The 25,267-nt window shown below is 59.9% G+C and overlaps 1 protein-coding gene across 1 annotated transcript; it reads right to left on the bottom strand.

Annotated features, from left to right (window-relative positions):
• Positions 1 to 645: 645 nt before the first annotated feature.
• PARVG (parvin gamma) lies at positions 646 to 24,320 on the bottom strand. The gene is made up of 13 exons (XM_007096316.3): positions 23,971 to 24,320; positions 22,201 to 22,295; positions 19,622 to 19,686; positions 17,790 to 17,892; positions 16,968 to 17,108; positions 15,943 to 16,058; positions 14,014 to 14,069; positions 12,704 to 12,726; positions 9,866 to 9,924; positions 9,595 to 9,663; positions 7,445 to 7,546; positions 1,419 to 1,491; positions 646 to 968 (listed from the first exon to the last, which is right to left on the bottom strand). Exons 1-13 carry the CDS (start codon positions 23,979 to 23,981, stop codon positions 859 to 861), a joined length of 1,023 nt encoding a protein of 340 aa, XP_007096378.1. The 5' UTR covers positions 23,982 to 24,320; the 3' UTR covers positions 646 to 858.
• Positions 24,321 to 25,267: the final 947 nt, after the last annotated feature.

Below are 25,267 nucleotides of genomic sequence, written 5' to 3'. Positions count from 1 at the left end.
CCGCCACACGTCAGCTCCTGGGATGGCCACGTTCCACCCCCCTGCAGGGACTTGTTCTTTGAGAAACACAGGCAGCAAGGGCCAGTTCTCACCAGAGACAGCGTGACGTGATGGCACATCCCTGGGGACAGACCAGGAGACCATCCGACCTACCCGTCAGCCACAAAGATTTCTCCTTTGTGACTTCCGGGCAAGGCTCACCATCGAGCTGCAGGGGTGGCTCTGGGCCATGGCTCCTCTGGCAAGTAAGTGGATTAACTTCCCCCAAGGGGCTCGGGGGCTTGGTTTGGGGGCCAGGTGAGACTCCTGCCTCTGGATGGTGATCCCGGGGCCCATCACGCTGAGACAGAGGCAGGCTGGGGCCTCCGATCTTCAGCCCTGACACCTGAGAGTCCTTTCTGCTCCCAAAGTCGGACGCAGGAGCCCGAGTGAAGGTCAGCATCATTGGTCTCTTCGCTGCTCCCACGGATGCCCTCAGAGATGAGGCTCTGAGAACCTTCCACGCCCCGCCCCACGGAAAGGGGAACTGCTTTGGGGGGTCAGCTCATACTTATGCATATTGAAGGGTCCTTCCCAGGGCACCGCAGGCTCCCCCGATCCCTCCCAGAACTACATTAGTTACTGTAAACTGAGTGAGGCCAGAGGTTGGTTCAAAACAGATCCAGGCCTAGTGAATTCAAAGATATTCGGATGGAAACACGGATCAGGGATGGGGGGAAGGGGCAGGCGTGCCACAGACACACAGGGAAACAGAGGGCAGCCGGCTGTATGGTGGGGGAGGTCCCTCTGTGGCCCTTGGGCCCTCCCTTGGGTCCTGCAAGCAGGCTCAGAGAAGCAGCTTTGGGGGGGCAGTGACAGTTAATTCGGGGATCCACGGGGCGTGCTGTCGGCGTTTTCTTTCAGCTTGTGCTTGCGAAACAGGCTGTAGAGGACGCGTAACGTGCTCTTGGTGTCCTTGTTCACGATGTCTGCAGGGCAGAGGAGAACGGGACAGCCGGTCAGGCCTAGGCGGGGGTGGGGAGGGGGTGACCACCGTCCCACTGTTGCCCGGGACCCAGTGGCTTCCTGGGACACGGGACTTCCGTGCTAAACCCGGGGGGTGGGGAATCCCTGTCCAACGGGACAGCTGGTCACGCCAGGCCTGAGTCCCAGGACCCTCGCGTGGCCCTGCCTCCCTGTTCCTCCCCTGCACCCCAGTGCCCCCCACGCCTGTCGGGACAGCCTGCCCCAGGGTCCCCAATCCCCGGTCTCCTCTCCCTGTGACCCCTCCCCCACTGGGGCTGGTGGAAGCTGTGGGCACCGCACCCCCTCATAGGAAGTCCCTGAAGAGGCTCGGTGTCTGCCATGCCACGCAAGGGGACCGCACGGCCACATGCTGTCCCCTGACACCGCGGCACCCCCTCGAGCCGCACCCTCACCTTCGGGGTTGATGGGGTAGCTGAGCAGGCCTTCGTCCTTGAGCAGCTCCAGGGCCAGGGTGACATTGTGCAGCTGTGATAAGACCCCACCAGATGTTGGCAAAATGAGGGAGCCTCCACCCAGGTGCTGGTCCCCAAGTACCAGGCCCGCCCACCACTCAAGGAGTCCACCCCGAGTGGGAAAGGCAGTTATGGCGAGGGGCATCTAGTCCGGACGTCAGGGAGGGCTTCCTGGGGGAGGTGACGTCTACAGGTAAGTCCTGCCAAGGGAGGGGACGTAGCCAGGGAAAGGAACACGGGTTTATCCTGACCTTTTCTGATGCAGCCCCAACGCTGTGGGCAACGGAGACGCCACCAGAAGCAGCTCAGTTCCAGGGGCAACGCACAGATGGGGAAACTGAGGTTCTGAGTGGCCAAGGGGCTCCTCTGAGCTTACAAGACGGAGAGCGTCAGAACCAGGTCCGTCTCACTCTGATGTCCGGGCAAAGCAGGCTGGAGGCTGGAGCAGCGCCCCTGCCCAGGCCCACCTGGGCTCAGACCCCTGCTCGGTCGCCGGGCAACCTCCAGGCTCCCCCGGCCTGCCTTGCGCCCCTGCAGAGCGGGGTCCCCACCATTTCCCCCGTGTCCCGATCCGGGATGCTGGGCGGGGCGCCCTGGGGAGCCCTGAAGAGACGCTCTGTTAGCGGAGATTTCCCTGTTCACGGCTAGTTTCTCCCTGGGGCCTCGATACGATCAAAAAGTCCCTTCCCTTCTTGGGGCAGCAGCCTGGTGTCTTAGAAGGAGATGGTGTGGGGTGACGGCAACGGCGTGGGGTGGGGTGAAGCAGGTCTGAAGGCAGCTAAACCCCTCATTCACTGTGACTTCAAGCAGGCCCTCCCTTCAATGGTCTCAGCCCCCGACAGGGCGACCGTGGGCCCCGGAAGGCCTCGACTGGCGGCCAGCCATGCGGCCCCATCCCCGCCGCGTGGCCTGCTTCCCACGGTCCCCATGGCAACCTCACCGGTGGCCTAGAGGCCCAGCGGGCAGAGGAACAGCCGAGCAAGGCCACTTGGGGAAGCCGGCCCAGCCCGGTGGCCTCCCAGTGGCTCTGGGTAGGAGGACTCTTGCGACCTGGATGGGGCTCGAAGCCCCTAAGAGAGCTCTCCCGAGGGAGGGCGGGGTGTGGGTTACCCCGTCCTGGTCCGAGGACACTGGGCGGGGCCGGGGAGAACCTTCCACCCCACCCCCCACCCCAGGACTCCCGCTGCAACCTGGGGCAAGGGGCGGAGCGCTCCCTGGTGGCTGGTCGCGGCAGGCTGTGCGGGGACAAGGCGGGCCGTCTGTGGGGTCCCTCTCCACGGGGAGAGGTGTTGCCGCAGAGAATGGACAGAGACCCGGGCAGGGGGGTGGGGGGTCCGAGACGCAAGAGTGGGAGAGGGGCGGCGCTGTAGCCGGTCAGGAGGAGCCCCAGGCTGTCAGTGGTGCCGAGGCCCCCGGGCAGGTGGGACACACCACTGGGGCCGTGCGGACGCAGGTAGGAAGTCTCAGAGGGAGCAGGTCACGGCTCCATTGCTCGCTGCTGTCACTGTGTCCCCAAGGATTCCCCCCAGCCCGGAATATTCTGAAAAAATGAGGGCCGCTGTTGTTCACATTCTCATCGTGAACACTAGTCACCGGCTGCCCACGAGGTAAGCGTCAGAATGAGAGGCTGAGACTGGACCCTCGGCACAGTGCTCTCCCGCCTCCCAGCCCTGCCTTTGACGGACTCACTCTCCACACCGGCGTCTCCCAGAGCATGACCCAGGGCATAGAGGGAAAGGGCGTCTGTGACCAAACGGGTTGGGGAAAGGTTAGCTAAAAATACGATGGAAATCCTTCGCTGCGGGACTTCTCAGAGCCTTGACTGTCTACGGCGTACTGTGAACCTTCCAGACAACGTGTGGTTGCCCAAGTTATTTGACCGTAGGATCCACTTGTCATGGGGCCCCTCAGGGGACCAGTGTTTTGGAAACACTTGGTCCATTCCCTTATTTAAAAAATAATTGTGAGCACCTACTGTGGGCTGGCTGTGAGACAAGGGCAAAATCACCCCCCACCCCGCTCCCTGCCCCCATGGAATTTGTGCTTTGAGAACCGCCACCATCCACACTGCGAGAACGACCACACTTGCTTCAACCTGTCAAGCCCGTGCTCGACCCGAGCCCCGCGGAGCTGCCGCAGGCTCCAGATCCGTCTCCCGCGCTCCCCCCTAAGCGTCACCTCGCTTCCGTGCACGGTGAGATGGTGACAGAGGCACCACGTTGCACGGAGCGGGGGGAAGGTTGTAACCCAGGAGGATGCGCTCAAATCCCCCCGGGGAGAAATAACTGAACGTGGGAGGAGGCCCACGATTCCCGGAACTGGTGTTTTGCTTACGGCAGAGCAGACCGTCGCCTCCCTCCCTCCGTCCCTAGAGCTCGTCTTCCCGAAAGGAATGACAGTCTCGCGAAAACACCGGTGGCCAGGAAGGGCTGATAAGGAGACCGCCAACGTGGAGGGGCCGCTGCGCCAAGATCAGGGTGCCTCGGGTGTCCTACCGTCGGCAAAGGGCTGGCGCTCCCGCCCTCTTCAGCTAATGACCTCTCGGCAATTTGGCCACACCCTCCCGCAGCTGAGACCTCCCACAGTAAAAATCCATTCTTGGGGGGTCTGAGCTCAGAGGCCGCTTCTCTTCCCCTGTGTGGAATGTGGCTCATCGCGGGAAGCTGATTCTAAAATCGGTGGGTTCAGCAGGCTGACGGCACCCAGGGACGTGAGGAGTCAGGACGTTTGTCCCTGGCTCGTAATGGGGTTTGTGAGGGTGCCGATTGCGGGGAGGAGGCTTTGAAGTCCCCATGGAGCCCGACAGCCGAGGAACAAAGAGGGGACCCCTGTGCCGTCCCGGGTCTTGGTTCTGCGCCCCTTCCCAAGGCTCCCTGGCCTGCGTGTGGCCCTCACTTCTCCATCCGCCTCCCCGCTCTCCTGCCTTCTCCTGCCTCCGTGTCCTGCCTTCTGGGTGCAGGGCGAACACCACCGCCCCGGCTGGGCTCTGACCCTCCTGAGCCTTCCGGCAGCTTCGGGCAAGACTCCCTCTTGGCCACGGAGAGGCTCACACCCCCTCTGCCTCCCTTAGGGCTCACCCTGACTCCCCAGAAACCGGGAGAAGGCTCTGGCTTTGGAGGCAAACAGTGAGCCCACTGTTCCTGCTCCTACCTCTAGAACCACAAACGCTGCATGGCTCCAGCCGATTAGCTCCTCACCCTAGAGCCGAGCCCTTGAGAGTCTGAGCCCCGAATCAATCTTCCAGTCAAGCACGCTCCTGCCTCCTGGGAAGGTGGAGGCCGTGCCCACTGAAGACCGCGTCTCCGTGGTGCAAGGGGGAGAAGAGCAGGCTGAGGGTCAGAAGGCCAGTGCTCGTGTCAGACCTGCCACTGAGCAGCGGAGTGGTCCTGGGCAAGCCCCAGAGCCTCTCTGGGCCTCAGCTTTCCCCTCTGTCGAATGGAGACACAACCCCTGCCCTGTCCCCCAGCAAGGGTGCAGGGTGGGGATGAAATGGGGTAAAGGGCCAGGTGAGGCCAGAAGTAGGATGTGAGCACAGCTGTGGTTCGGGGGCCTATGAAACACCGAGGAGCCTGGATGAGCCACGGAGGTGGTCGGAACCGACAGCCCGGCTAAGCAGGTGGGAACGAAGCAGGAGGCAGGGTAGGCAGAGGAGCCATCTGGGCAAAAGGCCTGGAGACGCGAGAGAACCGGGCTGCGGGTAGGCTCTGACGCTGAGACCAGGAGTCGGTGGGACACGGATGGACAGGGCTGTGGATGTGTGGGGAGGGGCCTGGAGGAAGGGACCAGGGTGTGTGTTGGGGGGGGGGGCGGCCAAGCCAGGATGGAGTCCAGCGGCCCCCCACCCCCACCCCAGGCAGGCCACGAGGTCTGATCCAACCCCGGAACTGTGGCTCTCACCCTCCCCGGTGACGCAGCCATGCCAAAGGGGACGGAATTCCTTCTTTGGGATGGATGAATGGGTGGGTGGGTGGGTGGGTGGGTGGATGGATGAGCAGATAAATAGGCAGATGAAGGGATGGCCAGGCAGGTGAGTGAGTGGATGAACTGGCAGATAAGCAAATAGGCAAGTCAATGGATTGGTGTGAGGGTGGATGGATGGCTGGCTGGCTGGCTGGCTGGATGGATGGATGGGTGGATGGATGGATGAGTGTGTGGATGGATGGATGGATGGATGGATGGATGGATGGATGGATGGATATGTGGATGGATGGATGGATGGATGGATGGATGGATGGATGGATGAGTGTGTGGATGGATGGATGGATGGATGGATGGATGGATGGATGGATGGTTGGGTGGATGGATGGGTGGATGGATGGATGGGTGGATGGATGGATGGATGGATGGTTGGGTGGATGGATGGGTGGATGGATGGATGGGTGGATGGATGGATGGATGGTTGGGTGGATGGATGGGTGGATGGATGGATGGGTGGATGGATGGATGGATGGGTGGATGGATGGGTGGATGGATGGATGGGTGGATGGATGGATGGGTGGATGGATGGATGGATGGATGGATAAATGGATGGATGAGTGTGTGGATGGATGGATGGATGGATGGATGGATGGATAGATGGATGGATGGTTGGGTGGATGGATGGATGGATGAGTGTGTGGATGAGTGTGTGGATGGATGGATGGATGGATGGATGGATAGATGGATGGATGGTTGGGTGGATGGATGGATGGATGAGTGTGTGGATGGATGGATGGATGGATGGTTGGGTGGATGGATGGATGAGTGTGTGGATGGATGGATGGATGGATGGATGGATGGATGGATGGATGGTTGGGTGGATGGATGGATGAGTGTGTGGATGGATGGATGGATGGATGGATGGATGGATGGATGGATAGATGGATGGATGGTTGGGTGGATGGATGGATGGATGAGTGTGTGGATGGATGGATGGATGGATGGATGGATGGATGGATGGATAGTTGGGTGGATGGATGGATGAGTGTGTGGATGGATGGATGGATGGATGGATGGATGGATGGATGGATGGTTGGGTGGATGGATGGATGAGTGTGTGGATGGATGGGTGGATGGATGGATGGATGGTTGGGTGGATGGATGGATGGATGAGTGTGTGGATGGATGGATGGATGGATGGATGGATGGATGGATGGTTGGGTGGATGGATGGATGAGTGTGTGGATGGATGGATGGATGGTTGGGTGGATGGATGGATGAGTGTGTGGATGGATGGATGGATGGATGGATAGATGGATGGATGGTTGGGTGGATGGATGGATGGATGAGTGTGTGGATGGATGGATGGATGGATGGATGGATGGATGGTTGGGTGGATGGATGGATGAGTGTGTGGATGGATGGATGGATGGATGGATGGATAGATGGATGGATGGTTGGGTGGATGGATGGATGGATGAGTGTGTGGATGGATGGATGGATGGATGGATGGATGGGTGGATGGATGGATGGATGAGTGGGTGGATGGATGGATGGATGGATGGATGGATGGTTGGGTGGATGGATGGATGAGTGTGTGGATGGATGGATGGATGGATGGATGGATGGATGGATGGTTGGGTGGATGGATGGATGAGTGTGTGGATGGATGGATGGATGGATGGATGGATGGATGGATAGATGGATGGATGGTTGGGTGGATGGATGGATGGATGGTTGGGTGGATGGATGGATGGATGGATGGATGGATGGATGGATGGTTGGGTGGATGGATGGATGAGTGGGTGGATGGATGGATGGATGAGTGGATGGATGAGAAGATAAATAGGCAGATGAATGGATGGCCAGGCAGGTGAATGGGTGAATGCATTGAATGGATGGGTGAATGGATGCGTAGACACGTGGATGACCAAACTTCCCCTCCATGCTTCACTTCACCTGGAAGTGAATAAGGAGACTGGTATTGTCAATTTCACAAGTCTGTCCATTCAGGAACAGACCCTCAAGGAAACCTCTGGAGAACTCACCATTTCCGCAGGACAGGTGGGAGTGAGGTAGAACTCCTTCAAGTGCAGGAAGAAGCCTTCCAGTTGTCCAATCAGCAAGAGTAAGAGGACCCCGTCTGCAAACTGCAAAGGAGAAGCACGGGGGGCAGAGGCCGCACGGGTCCCGCGCCGCCTTCGGCGGGCGGAGTGGCGCTGCGGGAGGCTGCCTTTCTGCGACTCAAGGACGACACCCCCGACCATGCCCCTTGCCGCGTGTTGTAAACATGGGCGGCGGCAGGGAGGAAGCAGTTATCCACTGCCTGGCGCAAAGCACACGCCCAATAAAATAAGCTGTCTTTCCATTAGCTGGGAGATAGCCGGATGTCGCCTTTGAAACCACACCCCCGCTCCGCGAGCGACAGAGCCACAGGAGAAAACGGAGTCGAGCGTAACATCATTCCTCAGCACGGTGGGCTCGTGTCGCTGGCCGCCACATTAATATTTCCGTCTGCGCTGTCTGTACGCTCAGGGACAAAGCGTCGCCCCGCCACCCGCATGTCGTAAGCTCATATCAACCTACTCAATCTCTTCAAAGATACCAGACGCAAGACTGGATGTTGGAGGGAAAACCGCCCCTCGAGCTCGACGTCCTTAACAGAATTCCCTCCTACGAGGTCTGTTTCGCCGTTATTCGTTTGGCCTGAAATCTTTCCTGCTGATGTGCCCCCGTAACATCCCCGAAATACCAGAGGCTTCCACTACCCCTTTATCCGACAGTCTCTACACATCATCGTCACCCAAGCCAGTATTTTCCAAGCGCCATGATTTCATCGAGGAAGAGAGACGTCCACAGGATCATCCTGTTCACACCCACATGAACGACACCGAGACCCCCAATTCGTCGTCTACTGCGTGTCCACAGCGTGTCAGGGAGCGGAGTCAACTCCGGGGGCCGCTTGTCTTGAATCTTTACTCCCAGGTCCACGAGGCTCGTATCCTTACGCTCGTTGTAAAAGAAGAGGGGTCCGAGGTCCACAGAAGTCCAAACCAAGGCCGTGCAGACAACGTGGAGGCGGTGTCCTTGAAGCCCAGGGGCCACACGTGTCCACCTGGCTTCCGAGCCTCGTATGTCCGCCCTGCCACGTCACCACGCCACATCACACACAGGCTTCTCACGTGGCCACCATGTGACATGGTGATGAGGACACACTGTGGCCTCGGCACCCTGGGTTCGAATCCCAGGTCTTCTGCTCTATCGCTGTGTGACCTTGGGCGAGTTAATTAACATCTCTGTGTCTTAGCGTCCTCCTGTATAAAACGGGGCAGTATCTGTTCCCACCTCGGGGACTGTCAGGGGGAGTCAATGAGTGCGCAGAGCCTGGCGCATAGTGAGGGCTTTACTGGCTTTAGAAACCAGGCACGGGAGCAGATCACACCCCGCCCGTCTCTGGCTAACGTCAGGGTGTGTCTGAGAAGTCAGCACCTCTGGCTGAAGTCACCACAAGTCGTTCGGTCCACCAGGGACCAGACCTGACTTCCGCCTCCCTCCCCCACCGCCACCGTGGCGCGTGAGCAGAACCCGGGTGGCCCAGCACCGACCCCGCCACGGCGGGTTGATGTGTCTGGTGTCCAGGGGGCTCCGTCACCGCCAGAAGGCCCCGCGCCGGCGACCAGCCCGTCGGCTTCCCCGCTCCCCTCCGTGCTGAGGGAGTATCGCAGGTGCACAGCATCCTCACGGAAAACCGTGGCCCCCCGCAGAAGGCCGATGCCGACCGTGCAAGATATGGCTCCTGCCCCACGCGGGGACTAGGTGTAGGTCAGCCCCGGGGGGCCGAGCAGCCGAGGGGCCCACAGATTCAGGGCTGTGGCGGAACCTAAGACAACGCCCGGCAGCTAGCTCAAAGCCGTGAGCAGACGCAATGACACCAGGAGAGCTCCCACGGCATAGGTGAGCCCCTGCGTAAAACACACCCACGGTCCCTGCCTCACGAGATCCCCACGGTGTCCCTGGTGGGTGAGGCTGCCTACCTACCAGCTACGTCCGCCATCGGAGAGGCGCCAGGTCTCCAAGAGGTGACACATCGCAGGCCCCGCGGGGGCGGATCGAGGCTCCCCGTGCCCCGCAGGACCCTCTTCCCCACCTGCACCCCGTGACCCTGCCCTACCCGGGGACCCTGCACCTGAGACCCTACCTGGGTGTCCAGATTCTGCACAGACAGGCCCAGGCGATCCAGCTTCTGGTTGACAAAGTTCACAATGGCCTACACAAGGAAGAGCACGGACGTCGGGCCCGGGGCTCAGGTTTTCCGCCTTCCGCTTTGGGGGAGGGGGGGACAGAAAGCCCCCCCGCATGGCACCCGAAGCACAGCAGGTGAGGAGCGAGGGCCTTGCCCCTTCCCCTGCACCCCCCAGGACACGAGGCAGACGGGCGGGAGAGTGACTGGGAGCTTTGATCTCTCTTACCTCCTTCACAGCGCTCACTTTCTCCGGAGCCAGTTTAAATAATTCATCAAAGACGTCGTCTGCAGACAGATCCAATAAACACCTCATTACGATGCTATTATCCTTGCGCCAAACAGGGACGCATTTCCATAAAAGTTTCTCAGAATACCCCGTCCGCAGAGAGATGTAGTGTCATCGCAACGGTTCTTGAATTAAAACACGGGCCTGTGTCTTTGTCCCTGCGCCCCTGGCCGTGTAGCCCAGGGGGAGTCGCCTGCCCTCTCTGGCCCTTTATGGCTGATCATACCTACTAGAAGGCGTCTTCGCAAAGATGAGATTTGGTACCAGATAACGCACTTGGCTCGGCGGCTGGGCACACAGTAGGACCTCGATAAACTTCATCTCGGGGCACCCGGGTGGCTCCATCGGTTACGCATCCGAGTCTTGGCTCAGGTCATGATCTCACGGTTCGTGAGTTCGAGCCCTGCATCGGGCTCTGTGCTGACAGCTCAGAGCCTGCTTGGGATTCTCTCTCTCTCTCTCTCTCTCTCTCTCTCTCTCTCTCTCTCTCCCCCTCTCTCTCTGCCCTTCCCCTACTCGTGTTCTCTCTCTTTCTAAATAAATAAATAAACAAAACTTTAAAAATAAAACAAAACAAAAAAAGGTCATCCTTTCTGCCGTGGATGCCTGTGCGTCTGCTCAGCCACCGCTCCTCCCCCTGGAAAGCTTCTCTCCTTCGTCCCCATTCCCCCCCTCCACCCACAGGCCCACGGAGCCCAGGGAGCTGCCGTAGGTGACCGAGCAGGGCCCAGCCCCAGACGGACACTTGGCCCGCGGGTCTCCTCCCCCGCATTCCTGGATTGGCAGAATGAGGGCACGGAGCCCCGCGTCGTGCCAAAGGCCAGCACCCTCAGCAGCTGAGTCACGCCTGCCTGGTTTAGGAACAAAGGGGGCATCTTGGCAGCCCCGGGCCTGTCCCGCCTCAGACACCCGAGTCCTCAGCCAAATGCCCTTTTCCCACAAGCAGCCCTCCTCATATTTGCAGCCAACACATCTCCCCAGGGAAGATGGGTCCTCGGGCACCGAGTGCCCAAGCTGGCTAGAAGGATTTACCTTCAGATGCTGATGCTCAGCAGCTGTGCAACTCTGAGCAAGTCACTTCACCTCTCTGTGCCTCGGTTCTCTCATTAGTGAAAGGGAAAAGGTAGCACCAGATAGCATCGTGCACCAGGAATCATGGTGGAGACACCAGTCCCTTCGGACCCCTTGGCCTGGGTGGCCAGGGAAATCGGGTCTCTGAAGGAGCCAGGAAACGGGGAGGCGAATGTGTGCTCGGTTGACATGAGCCAGAACAGCATGAATGTGCTAGACGGGGTGGTGGGGAGGTCCGGCTCCTTTCCCCTCACCATGTGACCCACCCTCATGCTGCCCCCTGACAAACACTGCCCCCCGAGCAACACCCCATGTCCTCATGCTGCCCTGCACACACACACACACACACACACACACACACACACACACACACGTTGGCCAGCCTCCCTGCACCTCCCTTTCCCTTCCTTCTCCCACTCATCTTCCCTCAGCCTGTTCTCAGAAGCCCCTCAAAGATCATTATTTCCACCTTTGCAGGTGAAGCACCCCTCATGGAACCCCCTGCCCATACAGAGCTGTGTTCTAAGTGGGGAGGGTTCAGGGAGAAAAATCATGTTAGGATGGATGGATGATGGATGGACTGGTGGGGTGTGTGTGGACAGATGGATTGGTGGGTGGGTGGACGGATGGGTAATTTGGTGGGTGGGTGGGTGGGTGGGTGGATGATGTGGACTGGTGTATGGATGGCCAAATAGATTGGTGGATAGATGGATGGATTGGTGAATGGATGGATGGATGGATGGATGGATGGATGGATGGATGGATAGATTGGTGGTTGGGTGGGTGGATGGACAGATGGATTGGTGAATGGACGGATGGATGGATAGGTTGGTGGGTGGGTAGGTGGATGGATAGATGGATGGATGGATGGATGGATAGACTGGTGGGTGGGTAGGTGGATGGATGGATGGATGGATGGATGGATGGATGGATGGACGGATAGATTGGTGGGTGGGTAGGTGGATGGATAGATGGATGGATGGATGGATGGATGGATGGATGGATGGATGGATTGGTGGGTGGGTAGGTAGATGGATGGATGGATGGACAGATGGATTGGTGAATGGATGGATGGATGGAAGAATACATTGGTGGGTGGGTAGGTGGATGGATGGATGGATGGATGGATGGATGGATGGATGAACAGCCGACTAGGCCAACTGAGTGAATGAATGAAAGAAGAAATGGATGGACCAATCTCTCAATAGGGGAAGATGTCTGTCACAAAAGTGGCCACACCACTGCACAGTCACTATGGGGCACCCACTCTGGGCTAAACACATTCACAAATCATCTTTTAACCCTCCTCACCAGTCCAAGAGGTGGGTGCCATTATTAATCTCATTTTACAGATGAGAAAGCTGAGACACAGACAGGTTATGTCACTTGCCCAAGTTCACATGGCTAACAAGAGGACACGTTAGTGTCTGAACCCGGGCCATGTGGCTTCAGAGCCCACACGTTCATAACAACTCTACCATGACCACCGGCAGGAACTGTAAACCTCTCCCTGCCGTTCGAGCAGTATCGTGAGAGGAAACAGCCCGATCCTGGGACAGACTGACGGAGAGAAGAAGGGACAAATGGAGCAGAAGAAGGCTTGAGATACAAGTAGCGGGGGGCAGAGGCAAGAGCAGAGAACACCCAGCAAGTGACCCTTCATCCTCCCGTCTGTTTTAACACACACCCGGTGGGAAAAGTACTCACTGGTAGCTAGGTCCTTGTCTGTGCTAAAGGGACAATTGCAGGGGGGAGAAAGGTAAACACGTGGTTAAAAAATATCCTCAGACCTGTAGTTTCTTATTACGACAAGACTCAGCACTAGCAAGGTTGACAGAGAAACGGGCGAGCTCCCTTCTTCCCTGCAGTTCGTAAGCAGGCAGGGCCCTTGCGCAGGGCGCGGGCAGAAAGAGGCCCACACCCCACCCTGGAGGCTTCCACACCTAGTTGTGTCTGGATTTTGTCATTTCTGTGGTTGTTGTTTTAGTTCGGGTGGGCGGTATACAAGAAAGCACACAAATTGTACGATTAAGGCGCGTGCGTTTTTTGCACGCACCTGTGTGATCAGCACCCAACAAGATACAGACCTTTCCCGGCACCCCTATGTGCTCTCCCCCGCCCCCGCTCCCCGCCCCCCCACCAAAGATCACCCCTGCCCTGATTCCTCCTGCTGTGAACTGGTTTTGCCTATTCTGGGAGCCCGTGTAATGAAATCACGCTCTCTTCTGCGTCTGGCTTCTTTCACTCTGTTTCTCTTGTTCTGAATGGTTTGTCTTCGACCTTGTGTCAAATTTTCCACCCCAGCCACACCCCTTCGAAGCAAGGTTCTGGGCCCAAAGTGGGTCAAGCTGTCCCAGGAGGGCCGGGTGGCCCCTGCAACCAAGGCCCTCAACAGGGGACTGGGCTGTGCAGGGTAGAGAGGGCAGCCTGAAACAGAGAGCCAGGCTTTACCTCCAGGAGGGCAGAGGGAAGAGCCCATTAGCGGAGCAACCTGCTTGTCCAGACGCACGAAAGGTAAGCAGCTGGCTGTCGTGGACACCCAAGGACAGAGCCACCCGCCCCGCACACACTAGGTGCTCTATAAATGCTGGTGTCTGGTGCCCTTGGCTCCAGCCCTCGGCCACCAGGCTCTGGGAAGCGACATGGCATCGGGGTCCTGTGACCCCAGGTCTAGATTCCTCCTGGCCCACAATGGCTATAGTGTGACCTCATGACAGGGAGCCACAGCTCCTTCTGTCCCCAACTCTGCTTGCTTTTGTGCAGAGGACAAACGAGCTGGCGGGGGGAGGGGGGGCGTGCCTAACAGCCAGAGCCATGCCCTGTGAGGCCCAGCAAGATGAAAAGGCGCCCGGCAGGGCTGAGGGGTCAGGGAGGCCCTCTGGGGGCTGAGAGGAAGTGGCGAGATGTGAGGGTCCCTCCCACAAAGGGCGGGCACATCTGTCCCCAGCTTCAGGCCCTGTTACCCATTCCCCAAATAATATAGCTCGGCCTGTGCTGCAAGCCGACTCTCCCCTCACCTGCATTCAGTGAGCTGTTCCACCGACTTCTCCGACTTGAGACCACTTTTGGTGCTCTAAGAAAGAAAAACAGGGAAGAAATTGAGTAATCCCAGAAAACTCGGGGACCCACACCAGCAGCCACTGAAAGACTGTAGTGGCCAGCGCAGCCCCAGAACCCAGCTCACTCTACCTCTTTCCCTCCTCAGGGCGGCTCCTGGACGGTGCTCATCACTGGGGCCTGGCTCAATTGTCTTTCTTGCTCATGAGCCTTGGGCCCCATGAGGATGGGGACAATGTCTGTCTTGTTCCCCAGATATCCCCAGAGTCTCACTCAGTCCCTGGCTCACAGGGAGTCAATAAACATGTGTTGATCTGAATGACAAATGAATAATGACTGGATGGATGGATGGATGGATGGATGGATGGATGGATGGATTGGTGGGTGGGTAGGTGGGTGGATGGATGGATGGGTGGATGGATGGATGGTGGATGGATGGATGGGTGGGTGGGTAGGTGGGTGGATGGATGGATGGGTGGATGGATGGATGGTGGATGGATGGATGGATGGATTGGTGGGTGGGTAGGTAGGTTGATGGATGGATGGATGGATGGATGGATGGCAGATGGATGGATGGAGGGTGGATGGATGGATGGGTGGGTGGATGGATGGATTGGTGGGTGGGTAGGTGGGTGGATGGATGGATGGGTGGATGGATGGATGGTGGATGGATGGATGGGTGGGTGGATGGATGGTGGATGGATGGATGGATGGATGGATTGGTGGGTGGGTAGGTAGGTTGATGGATGGATGGATGGATGGATGGCGGATGGATGGATGGATGGATGGATGGATGGATGGATGGATTGGTGGGTGGGTAGGTGGGTGGATGGATGGATGGATGGATGGCGGATGGATGGATGGATGGTGGATGGATGGATGGATGGGTGGATGGGTGGATGGATGGATTGGGGGGTGGGTAGGTGGGTGGGTGGGTGGATGGATGGATGGATGGATGGATGGATTGGTGGGTGGGTAGGTGGGTGGATGGATGGATGGATGGTGGATGGATGGATGGATGGATGGATTGGTGGGTGGATGGATGGATGGATGGATGGTGGGTGGATGGTGGATAGATGGTGGATGGATGAGTGGGTGGATGGGTGGATGGATAGATGAATGGTGAAGGGATAGATGGATGGATGGGTAAATGGATGGGTGGATAGGTAGGTGGATGGATTAATGAATAAGTGAATGAGTGAAGGAATGAAGGAATGAAGTCACCTCTGATTTATATCAGAAGTATAAACAAAGTCACGACACTGCTTAGTGGAGAATTTTAATCAACAGTTTTGAAAGAAGTAAGAATGATTTCATCTGAGTGAAACGTAAGCTCCAAGACGGGAAGCCCCATGGCTCATCCGGGCACTCAGAAGTTGGGGGAGGGAGTAATGGGGAGCAGGAGAAGGTGAGGGCCCCGTTTGTGACGCTCAGACTCTGCCTGAGGGAGAAGCCATGGGCTCCGGGGACATGGGCTTCAGCACCAGTTGTGCACGTGCTAGAGCAAGGGGACCCTGCAGGTCCCTTTGCTCCCTTGCACGGTCACAGCCATCGTTGGTGAATGAGGGACAACACCGCAGTGGCCCGGGCCAAAACTATGAAGGCTCCTGAAAGGCCATGAACAGATAGATGACCACTTATGGCCCATGTGACCATGTGACCACATGACCCTATGCCCCCCGCCACCACGGACTCTCAGTATCTCCACCCACAGCTCCAGCCCAGGCCCCTCTGCAGTCCTGGAGGGATGTGCTATATCTTGAGGCTCCTAAGAAAACACCCTGGCTCAGCCCCTCCCCACGCAGCACCCCCTAATCCAGGGTACGGTGATATGGACCCAAGATGCTCAGCCTGTACACAGGGGTCCCCCCAAGCACCCAGCCCCGTACCTCCATGGTGATCACCTCCACCTGGACGTTGGTCGGGAGGGGCAGGTCGGGCTGGAAGCGCTTGGCCAGGGCCACGAGGAGATGCAAGGTGGCCAGCAGGTCCTTGTTGAAGATGGCTGGGAGGGGAGAGGGCACAGGTCAGAGCAGAAGGGGCCACCGATACCTGGGGCCACACGGAGGGCTCCATATTGTCCCAACAACCCTCTGAAGACCAAGGAGATCTGCCTCCAGCCTTCTGGAAGGCAGAGGGCTGGAGATACTCATTCGGAACCAAAAATAGCCACCCTGTGCTCTCATCACCCTGCTCTGCGAATACAGCCCACGGGCACAATTCCCCAAGTGGACGGGGCATTCGACACAGAGACAGCCACTCTTTACAATTTTGAGCCGCTCGAGGCCCTACAGTGGGGGCCCCCGTGCAAGAAACCGTTGGCTTCAGATGAGTGTGGCTTAATTCAGGGCCAACGTTACGCCCATCAGTTGTTGAAAGCGGGACGTTAAATGCAGCGGTGAAGGCACGCAACCCAACAAAAACTGGGCTTGAAAACTGTTACATCACCACCTCCCAACCTCGGAGAAGGCACTCAACCCCTTCAGCCTCAGTTTTCTCATCTGGAAGATGGGGGAGGGGGCGGAGATCAGAGTGGGGGCTTTGCTCGCTCCCATTCGCTCCAAAGCAGGCACCGCGGGTTGAGCTTAAATCAATTAACGAAACGAGACCGGTAGCACCCATCTGACGAGATACGTGGGAGCTCGTGGTGCTTGGAACTCAAAAGTAGGGGCCTCATTGACCGCGTTTATGCCGTTACACGGCCGCGGGCTTTGCTGCGGCGACACCTCCGGGGCGCAGAAGCGTGTAGGGGCTCTTGGCCCCGAAAGGGGTACACGACTTTGCACGGGAGGCTCCCTGGAAGCCCCCAGGGTGCCCCCACCCAGAGGCAGAGGAAACAAGAGGCCGGTGCTGCACAGGGACCCAGGCTCCCCCGCCCTCCCGGGGACCCCGCCCCAGCCGAGGCCCCACATACCGTCCATGTTCCACTTGAGCGGCTGATCTTCTGCCTGCAGGCTGCGGTTGACCGCCTCCAGGACGGCCTCCAGCTTGCGCCTCTGGTTGGGGACCGTGAGAGCCATCTCCTCCACGTCCAGCCGGAGCCCAGTCAGCGTCTCTGAGGGCAGATCGGGAGAGGGCCCAGGAGGGAGTCGGGGGGAGAGACCGAGAAAGGCAGGACAGGGAGGGAGGGGTGAGAACCGTGCCCCCCCCCAGGCCTCCTCCACCACCACAAGCCCTGTGACCCGAGCGAGCCCCGGCCCTCCTAGCCGCCCTCCACTGGCCCACCTCACCTTGACCTTAGCCTTCTGCTCAGCTACGTGCACTTCCTTCTCGCAAGGCAGGGTGGCCTAGACTCCTAAGCTCAGACCCTGACTCCCCCGCCTTCCCCACTGCAAGACGCTGGACAAGTGACGAGGCCTCTCCGAGCCTCATTTTCCTCATCCATAAAATGGGGATAGTAAGAGGATAGGGTTTTTCTGAGGATTAACCACACCTGCTCCTTGGCAGGTGCTCGGGAAGGGGCTGGCAGGATCGTTCTGTCCAACTACCAAGGGTCCCACAAAGGGCGCTGCTGAGCCAGGCCCCAGGTCAGCCGAGGACCAGAATCGGGCATACCCCTGCCCTCTGGGACCTCACGGCTTTGTGGGCAGAAGGCAGGTGCGCAGACCAAGCCCGACATCACAACGGCGACGGGGAGGGGGCGGCTGTTGAGGAGTCCACCCCCGGGGCCTGAAGGGGCCAAGGGGGGGCGGTGTGCTGGGGCCCAGGCCCATGTACCCTGGGAGCAGCCGCTTACGGAAAAGGTGGTGCAAGATGAGCCCGTCGAATATGTCCTCCTCCAGGCTGCGGACCACGATGTGCTCCGGGAGGAGCTTGGCATTGATCCAGTCCATCAGCACCTGAAGACCCCAAGGGGATGGCTGGCCCGGGACCACTCCTCGCCGGGTCCCCCACCTGGCTCAGCTCTGACCCGCAAGGCCCTCCTCCCACCTGCCAGCTCCTATACCATCCGTCAAGGCCAGGTCAAATGTCACCTCCTCCGGGAAGCCCTCCCTGCCCTCTCAGTCTGACTTCCCAAAGACCCTCTGCTTCTCTTCAGCAGGAACCTGGGCCCTGGCGGGGGGGGGGGGGGGGGGTGCTGTTTGTCCTGTGCAAGGTGCTGGTCCCGGAAGGCCACCATAACAAGTACCTGAGAGCGGGGAGGTGGCCGTGGAACCGGATAATGGGAAGAGTTTTGAAGGCCCTCGACAGGAAAGGCCTGAATTGCCCTGAAGAGGCGGTTGGTAGAAACCTGGATCTAAGTAGGCACTTCTGGGAGAGCCCAGAAGGAGAGGAGGGACGTGACTTTGGAAACACAGAGGAGGCCCCGTGACAAGGGAGGCAGAGACCCGAGTGGCGAGTCTAGGCGCCAAGGGGCGCCAGAGCCGCCTGACGCCGGGCAAGAGGCCTGGGATGGGTTCCCTCTCGGAACCTCCGGGAGGGACCCACGCTGCCCACACCTCGATTGAGGACTTCCGGCCTACGGGCTGGGAGACCTTCAACTCCCCTTGCTTTAAGCCGCCTGGCTCATGGTGCTCCGTGGCACCAGCCCCAGGACACCCACACAGGGGCTGCTGGGGTCCCGCCTGATCCCCCAGACTCCACGACCGAGGCACACACCCCTGCTCCCCTCTGCACCTCTGCCAGGGCGTCCGTCCCCGCCCGGGTTCAACAGGCCGGGAGCGCAGGAAGCAGGGCCCCGTGCCTTTAAGGGAGCAGCGCCGGCTCCTCCGGACTTGGGAGCCAACCTCCCAGCTACTCCGTCTCTGCACCTGCTCCCGGAGGGGCCCACCCACTTGCTTTCCTTCCTCCTGGCTCACTACCTGCGCCCAAATCCTTCTCAGGGTAAGCTCCAGGAGGAGCCCCAACTAAGACGTGTCGGCACCCTGTCAGGTTTCCAGGAAGGGCCTCGCTGGTTCTCCTCGGGTCCCAGTGCCTGACGGTGGGGAAGGTGGGATGGAGGGAGCCGGGGAACGGGAGGGAGAGAGGAAGGGACGGGAAAACGGCCACAGTCTGGGGGGATGGAAGGTGGTGCAGGCCAGGAGGCCTCCCCGCAGGAGGCACCAGAAAGGCCACATGGAGACTGAAGCAATGAGGCAGACGAAAACGGAGCCTGAACCTGCCTGGTCCAGCAGGTGCAGCAACAGCCTCCCAGCCAACGAGAGACGCGGGGGGCCCGGGTGACTCACCCCCCGTTCTGCCCATTTTGCCAGCTCTCCACTGCCGTGCGCAGCCGAGCAGGGGCAAGTGCACAAGCTTTGGGGCCTGGGTCAAACTCTGCTGGCCGGCCTTGTGTCCCCCCCAGGCCAGGTCACCCCTCTGAGCCTCCTACTCACTCCACGGGATTCAGGACGGCAGAGCCCTCTCAACCGTCGTGAGGCGTGTGGGGATCATCTACGTAAAGGCACACAGTCGGTGCTCAATAAATGTTCCCTCATGTAGCCATTCGACAGGTCTCCCGGGGACCTGCAGGGTCACCACCCGCCAGGCTGAGGTCAGAGAGGGGAGGAGCGGGACAGACCCCGCCCCAAGGGGACGGAAAGGCTGCCCCCAGAGAAAGCAGGGGGGAGACCGTGGAAGGAGCTGTACCTTCTGCAGCTCTTCAAATTTGGGGTCCCCCCGCGAGGTGGGTGGCAGGTACTTCTTCTTTTCTCCTGGAAGCAGAGGCGAGCATGACACGCGTGTGGGGTCCCTGCGGGGGGGGCTGGGCAGCCTGGCACCTCGACACCCGGGGAATTGGGTCCTGCTGCATCACACGCGCGCCCACACAGATCCACAGACACGGTCACTGATACACACGCGTGCACACGCACAGGCACACACAGATACACAGACACACAGTAGTAGATACACACACACACACACACACACACACACACACACACACACTGAGCATCAAACATCTAAAGTGACTTGGTCCTCCCAGACACGCCTCGTCCTCCACACCTCTTTCTTTGCCCGTGCTGTTCCAGCCCCCCCCCCAATGCCCTTCCCTCTGGTTCCCCTCATGAGCACCAGCTCATCCTCAGGCACAACAATATACACAGTTCGCCTGGAAAACCGTTTCCTGCCTCAAATTCAAATGTTAGCTGGGTGTCCTGGGTTTTATCTGGCAATTCCACCCACGTACTCAAGCAGAGGGGCTCGCACGAGCCCAGGGGCCGGGCACCAGGGGGCCACGGCGGATTTCAGCCCAGTCTGTCTGGCTCCCTGGCACGGGCAGGACGCCGAGACCACCCTGGCTGACCCCTCTGGTCAGCGGCTTCCCGAAGCCTTAGACTCGCAGCACCCACAAATGGCAGGGCCGAGAGGATCTAGTCTCGATGAACATGGGGGAAACTGAGCCACCACGTGGGGCGCTGCCTTGCCCAGGTTCACAAAATGCAACGCCTCTGTCTTCCCACGACGCGGCTGGAGACTTTTCCTAGATGATCTGAAAACCTTCAAGTTCTCCCCGGCCCCGTATCTCCTGACAAGAGGCGGGGACATCTAACACGCTGGGCCCGGGCAGTCTCTGGACCGGTGTGTGGGGAGCGGGTGGGTGGGTGAAAGCCTCCGGTGATACCCCACCCCCACCCCCCGCCAGCTCCTTCCTGGAGCAGGTTTCCTGCCGCTCTGAATCATCCCATGTTCCAGCTGTGCCTGCCAGTACTTTGAGCATTTCTAAATCCACTGCAAAACACAAAATAAATATTTTTTCAAATAACCCAGCCCCACCGCTAACGGCAGTTTTGCTCGTGATGCTTTCCAGCGTTAAACCATCTATAAACAGAGAGCACCAGGCAGTTAAGGAAGTCAGCTTCTCGACTCTGGGCAATGCCCGCCCGGCCCCCAGGGTCTCGCTCACTGCTCTGGGGTCTCTCGGCCACATCGCCCATCTTAAAATTCAGGCTGTATTCACAGGGTCTAGCTCAAGCTGCATTCTGCTCTTACGTTTCAACGATGTCACACTTTTCCTCCGTCATCATATTTATGTCTTAAAGGTTCCATAAATTCTAGTGAGTTCACTTAACGCCCTTGCTGAGCGGGACATTTGGCTTGCTTCCCGATTCGCCTCTTTTCTGTAACAGGGGGATTGACAGCTTTGGGTGCCTGCGTTGTCCTTTCCAAACATCTCCTTGGGAAGGGAGGTTTCAGGGGCAGTGGCCACAAACTCCCCGAGCTCAGAAAACAGATTTGTTAAACGGGGGACCCACACCCATTGAATTGCCCCGTCCTATGCCCACCCACTTTTTAAAAAACTTTTGGGGGGCGCCTGGGTGGCTCAGTCGGTTGAGCCTCTGACTTCGGCTCAGGTCACGATCTCACGGTTCGTGAGTTTGAGCCCTGCATCGGGCTCTGTGCTGACAGCTCGGAGCCTGGAGATGCTTCGGATTCCGTGCCTCCCTCTCTTTCTGCCCCAACCCACTCGCATTCTGTCTCTGTCTCTCTCAAATATAAATAAACATGAAAAAAATTTTTCATGTTTATTTATATTTGAGAGGGGGGGCAGAGAGAGGGGGACACAGAATCCAAAGCAGGCTCTAGGCTCTGAGCTATCAGCACAGAGCCCAACACGGGGCTTGAACTCACGGACGTCGTGACCTGAGCCCAAGTCTGAGTCACCCGGGCGCCCTTATGCCCACCCACTATTTAAAGGGACCCACACGAGTGAAGGAAGCAGATCGATAACCCCCATCCCCTGCCAAGTCAGATCTCTGCAGATATCTGCCAGTAGGGCACGGCGGGAGGGGAACCTGAATGCTGGGGCTCCCCTCCTTGGGTTCCCAACCCCAGCTCCACCGCGTTAACGGAGTCCCCTGCCACCGCCACGTTATTCACTGGGCCTCAGTTTCCTCGCGCATACAAGGGAGGCAGGAACGCCTACCCTCAGAGCGATAAACGAGGTACAGCTTGTAGGACGTGCACAGCTCGTAGGAGCAGTTAATATCGCGTTACCAGTGTCATCGTCAAACGCGAGACGTGTGGTTATGAGCGGTACGGGGGTACCTGCCAAAGTTTCCAGAAGCGGGGGTGGGAGTTGTCAAGGATAAAGCAGAAGGCATAGGCAGGGGCTGCACAAATTGGGTGTTCGGTTAACAACCTGGGAAGCAAGGCAGGGCCCGGACCTGCCCGCAGACCCGCCCCTCCGCCCCGCGCGGACCCCCAGCCCCACTTGGGCCCGGCACCTTGTGGGAGCAACTCCTCCGCCGGCCGGCCCACCGCCTTCGGGAGCTGCAGCAGGTTGTACAAGGATTCCGGCTCCATTTCTGCCTTGCCGGCCCTGGGGGATGCAGGGGACAGGGGGGCATCACCATCCGAGGAGCCCCGCGCTGGCCCTGGGCCGTGGTTCCTCTCCGACCATGAGGCACGGGGAGTGGGCGGGGGCTGCCTAGGCAAGGAGACGGGTCTCCCTGATGAGAAGTAGGCCGTGGGGCCCATTCTGGCAGGACGCAGGGGTGGAGGGAGGCCCGCGGCTGAGGGCTTGTCAAGATCTGGGGAAACCCTGGAGTTAAGCTCCAGAGGGATGCCCGGGGTGGGCGTACGGCAGGGCTGGGTGAGGCGAATCCGCGGATGGGTGACATCTACGGTGCCTGAGTTCCCACGGGGGCAGGGCGAGGGGGGCACTGGATCCGCCCCTTCCAGGTCCCTGAGCCCGAGACGGGTGGGCACGGAGTGGCACCACCAGCCTTCCGATGCGGGGACCACGCTGGCATGGCGGCATCCCCCAGGCTCGGCTGCCAGTCCACGGGGGCCTGGCTCTCGGGGGGCGGCCTGGCCCCTCCTGGCCCGACGTGGAACGAGGCTGTCCACGGTGGGGCTCGGCGGGCTCAGCCTCTCTGCGCTTTGGGGGCCTCACTGCGCACGTCAGCATGGGAGGGGCCGGCACGCGAGGGGTGTGTGTGGCCCCCTTCGTGTGCTCCTTCTGGGCAGGGGCCGGGCTCACCCCACGCGGGACGGGCCCCTGGAGAAGCCAGCCCGGCCTCCTTCCTGTTGCCCCAGGGCTCACTTCCTCTCCTGCTCAGCCGGCAGCTTTGCCCTCCTCTTCGGCCCCCTGCGTTTCCCCAGCGTTTCGGGCCCCAAAAAGACATGGGGGCCGCAGAATGGGGGGCAGCTCCAGCCCTCCCCCTTCCCCCCCCCCACCGGGGAAACCTGGCTACAGCAGCGGGACCCAGAGCTGTGGCAAGATGGGGACACTGGCAGGGCCACCCCATCGCCCTAGCAGCCGGCCCGCGGGGAACCTCTGAGGCCCCATCCCGAACAGAAGGATGGGGGAGACCACAGCTGTGGGACCGGTCCTGCCCCCCGAATTCCCAAGCCTCCTTCTGGACAGGATTCGGCTCGAGGGACGTGGCCGGAGAAGAGGAAAGAGCCCTGCCTGGGGGTTAGGAGGAGGCCCGGGTTCCAGGCTTGCTCTTCCTCACCCTACGCGGCTTTGGGCGAATCCCCTCCCTTCCTGGTCCTAAAGGTCTTTACAAGACAGGGCCGGACTCAGAGCTCACCGAAGGCAGTGGAGCGGACACGAGGGGTGTCTGCCCCAGCTCTGTTCAGGGTATCTCCCCTCCCCCGGCAGCCCCTCCCCGCCCTGGGCCTCAGTTTCTTCATCTGAAACGGGGTGGCCTTTCTTCCCCCCCCACGCCGGATGACGCTCAGGGGAGATGGTGCGGAGAAAGGGAGACTGTCCACCTGGCTACCAGGGAGGTGGGATCGTGCCCTTCTGTCTGGCCCCGGGAGGGAGGAAATGCGCCTCTCTACGCGTGGGTGGCCGGTGGGGGGGGTTGCACAGGGGCTCAGGGCTTTGCTTGGCCCGAGTCCCTCCCTCAGCTAAGGGTGTGTTCTCTGGGGTCGGCCGCCACAAGCCCCCACCCCCGGAGCCCTCCCTCTGCGCCCTCTCGCTCCTGAACATTACAGACGGGCAGAGAGCCCCGAGCCCAGGGCTCCCGGGAGCTGAGACTCACCTGGCTGCCATGAAATGAAGGCCGCGGAGCTCAAATCGTGATCACCGGCTTCCAGAGAAAAGTAAGTTCCTACCCTGGGGGCTGGAGGGGCCGGGGGAGGGCAGGGTCCCCCCACCCCCCACGCTGCTCACTTCCTCCGGGCCTGCGGCTTCCGCAGGGCCTGCTGGGCTGCGTCTGCAGGGAGCTTCCTCCTCGCTGGGCCTCAGGGCCTGGTGCCTCCATGGCCCCGACGGAAAGCTCTGCCCCCCGAGCGCCAACCACCCAGCCACACCTCCGGGCCCTCAGATGCCTCGCAGGAGACGCAGCGTTGCCGTTTCTTCCTTCTCTCCCTCTCCCCTCCCCGCCTCGCAACCCCAGCAGTCCCTCACGGTCGCCCCATCTCCAAGTGGCAGCACCAGCCAAGCCAGCCACTGAGGCCAGGGACCCCCACCTCCCCGCCACGGGGAGCTGGCGAACTCATGAGCCGTGAGATCACGACCTGAGCTGAAGTCCGACGCTCAGAGGACTGAGCCACCCAGGCGCCCCTTAAGGGCTTTAAGTTTACTGGAACCGGCCTCCGAGGCAGGTACTGTTGTACCTGCTGTTGCTGCTCACAGAGGTACCAGCCTAAGAGGCAGAGGCAGTTTGCAGCATGGTGGGGACGGGCAGCTGCACGCTTGGCTGGGGCAGGTGTGACGGGCACGGCGTGGCCCTGCGTCCCCTGCTTCCCGGGCCAGGTGCACCGCCACGTCCCGGCAGAGATGGCCCATCCACGCAGGGAAACTGAAGCGTGTTGGACAAAGCGCCTCCCGGGGCCGGGTTAAGGGAACACAGAAGAGACGGTGCCACAGCCCAAGACTAGCGATATGAGCGAGTTATCACGACCCCAGGGCCCGACGGGGCAGAGGCCAGAGTGGACACCAGAGCCCAGAGAGAGAGATCCGCCAGCCAGGGGTGTGGTAGAGGGGCCCTCCGACCCCGGTGGCCCCGCAGAGGGGCGGCCCTGGAGTACAAACCCCCCGACCTCGCTCCCTCTCCCCCACGCTCCCTCCTGCCGGGGCCTCCCACCGGCCAAGTCCAAACGGAAGCCAGAGGCAAGGCAGCTCACGGACGCAGTCCGGGAGGCCAGCGTGGAAAACGCTGGAGAGGCATCTGGAGAGGCGGACGGAAAGTATCCGGCTCGAAATTGAAACCGCGGGGCAGCAGCCACTCAGCAGCCTCCTGGTCACGGCAGGGACGGCCGGCACCACGGTGCGGTTCGAAGCGTCCTCCGTGGGGGTCCGTCCCCAGCCTGCCGCGCCAGCCTTCCCGTGGCTCT

The sequence above is a fragment of the Panthera tigris genome, chromosome B4 (genome assembly GCF_018350195.1).
Source record: "Panthera tigris isolate Pti1 chromosome B4, P.tigris_Pti1_mat1.1, whole genome shotgun sequence".
Taxonomy (NCBI): Eukaryota; Metazoa; Chordata; class Mammalia; order Carnivora; family Felidae; genus Panthera; species Panthera tigris.
Note: the sequence above shows the minus strand (reverse complement) of the source record. Positions and strands in the feature narration are given on the sequence as shown.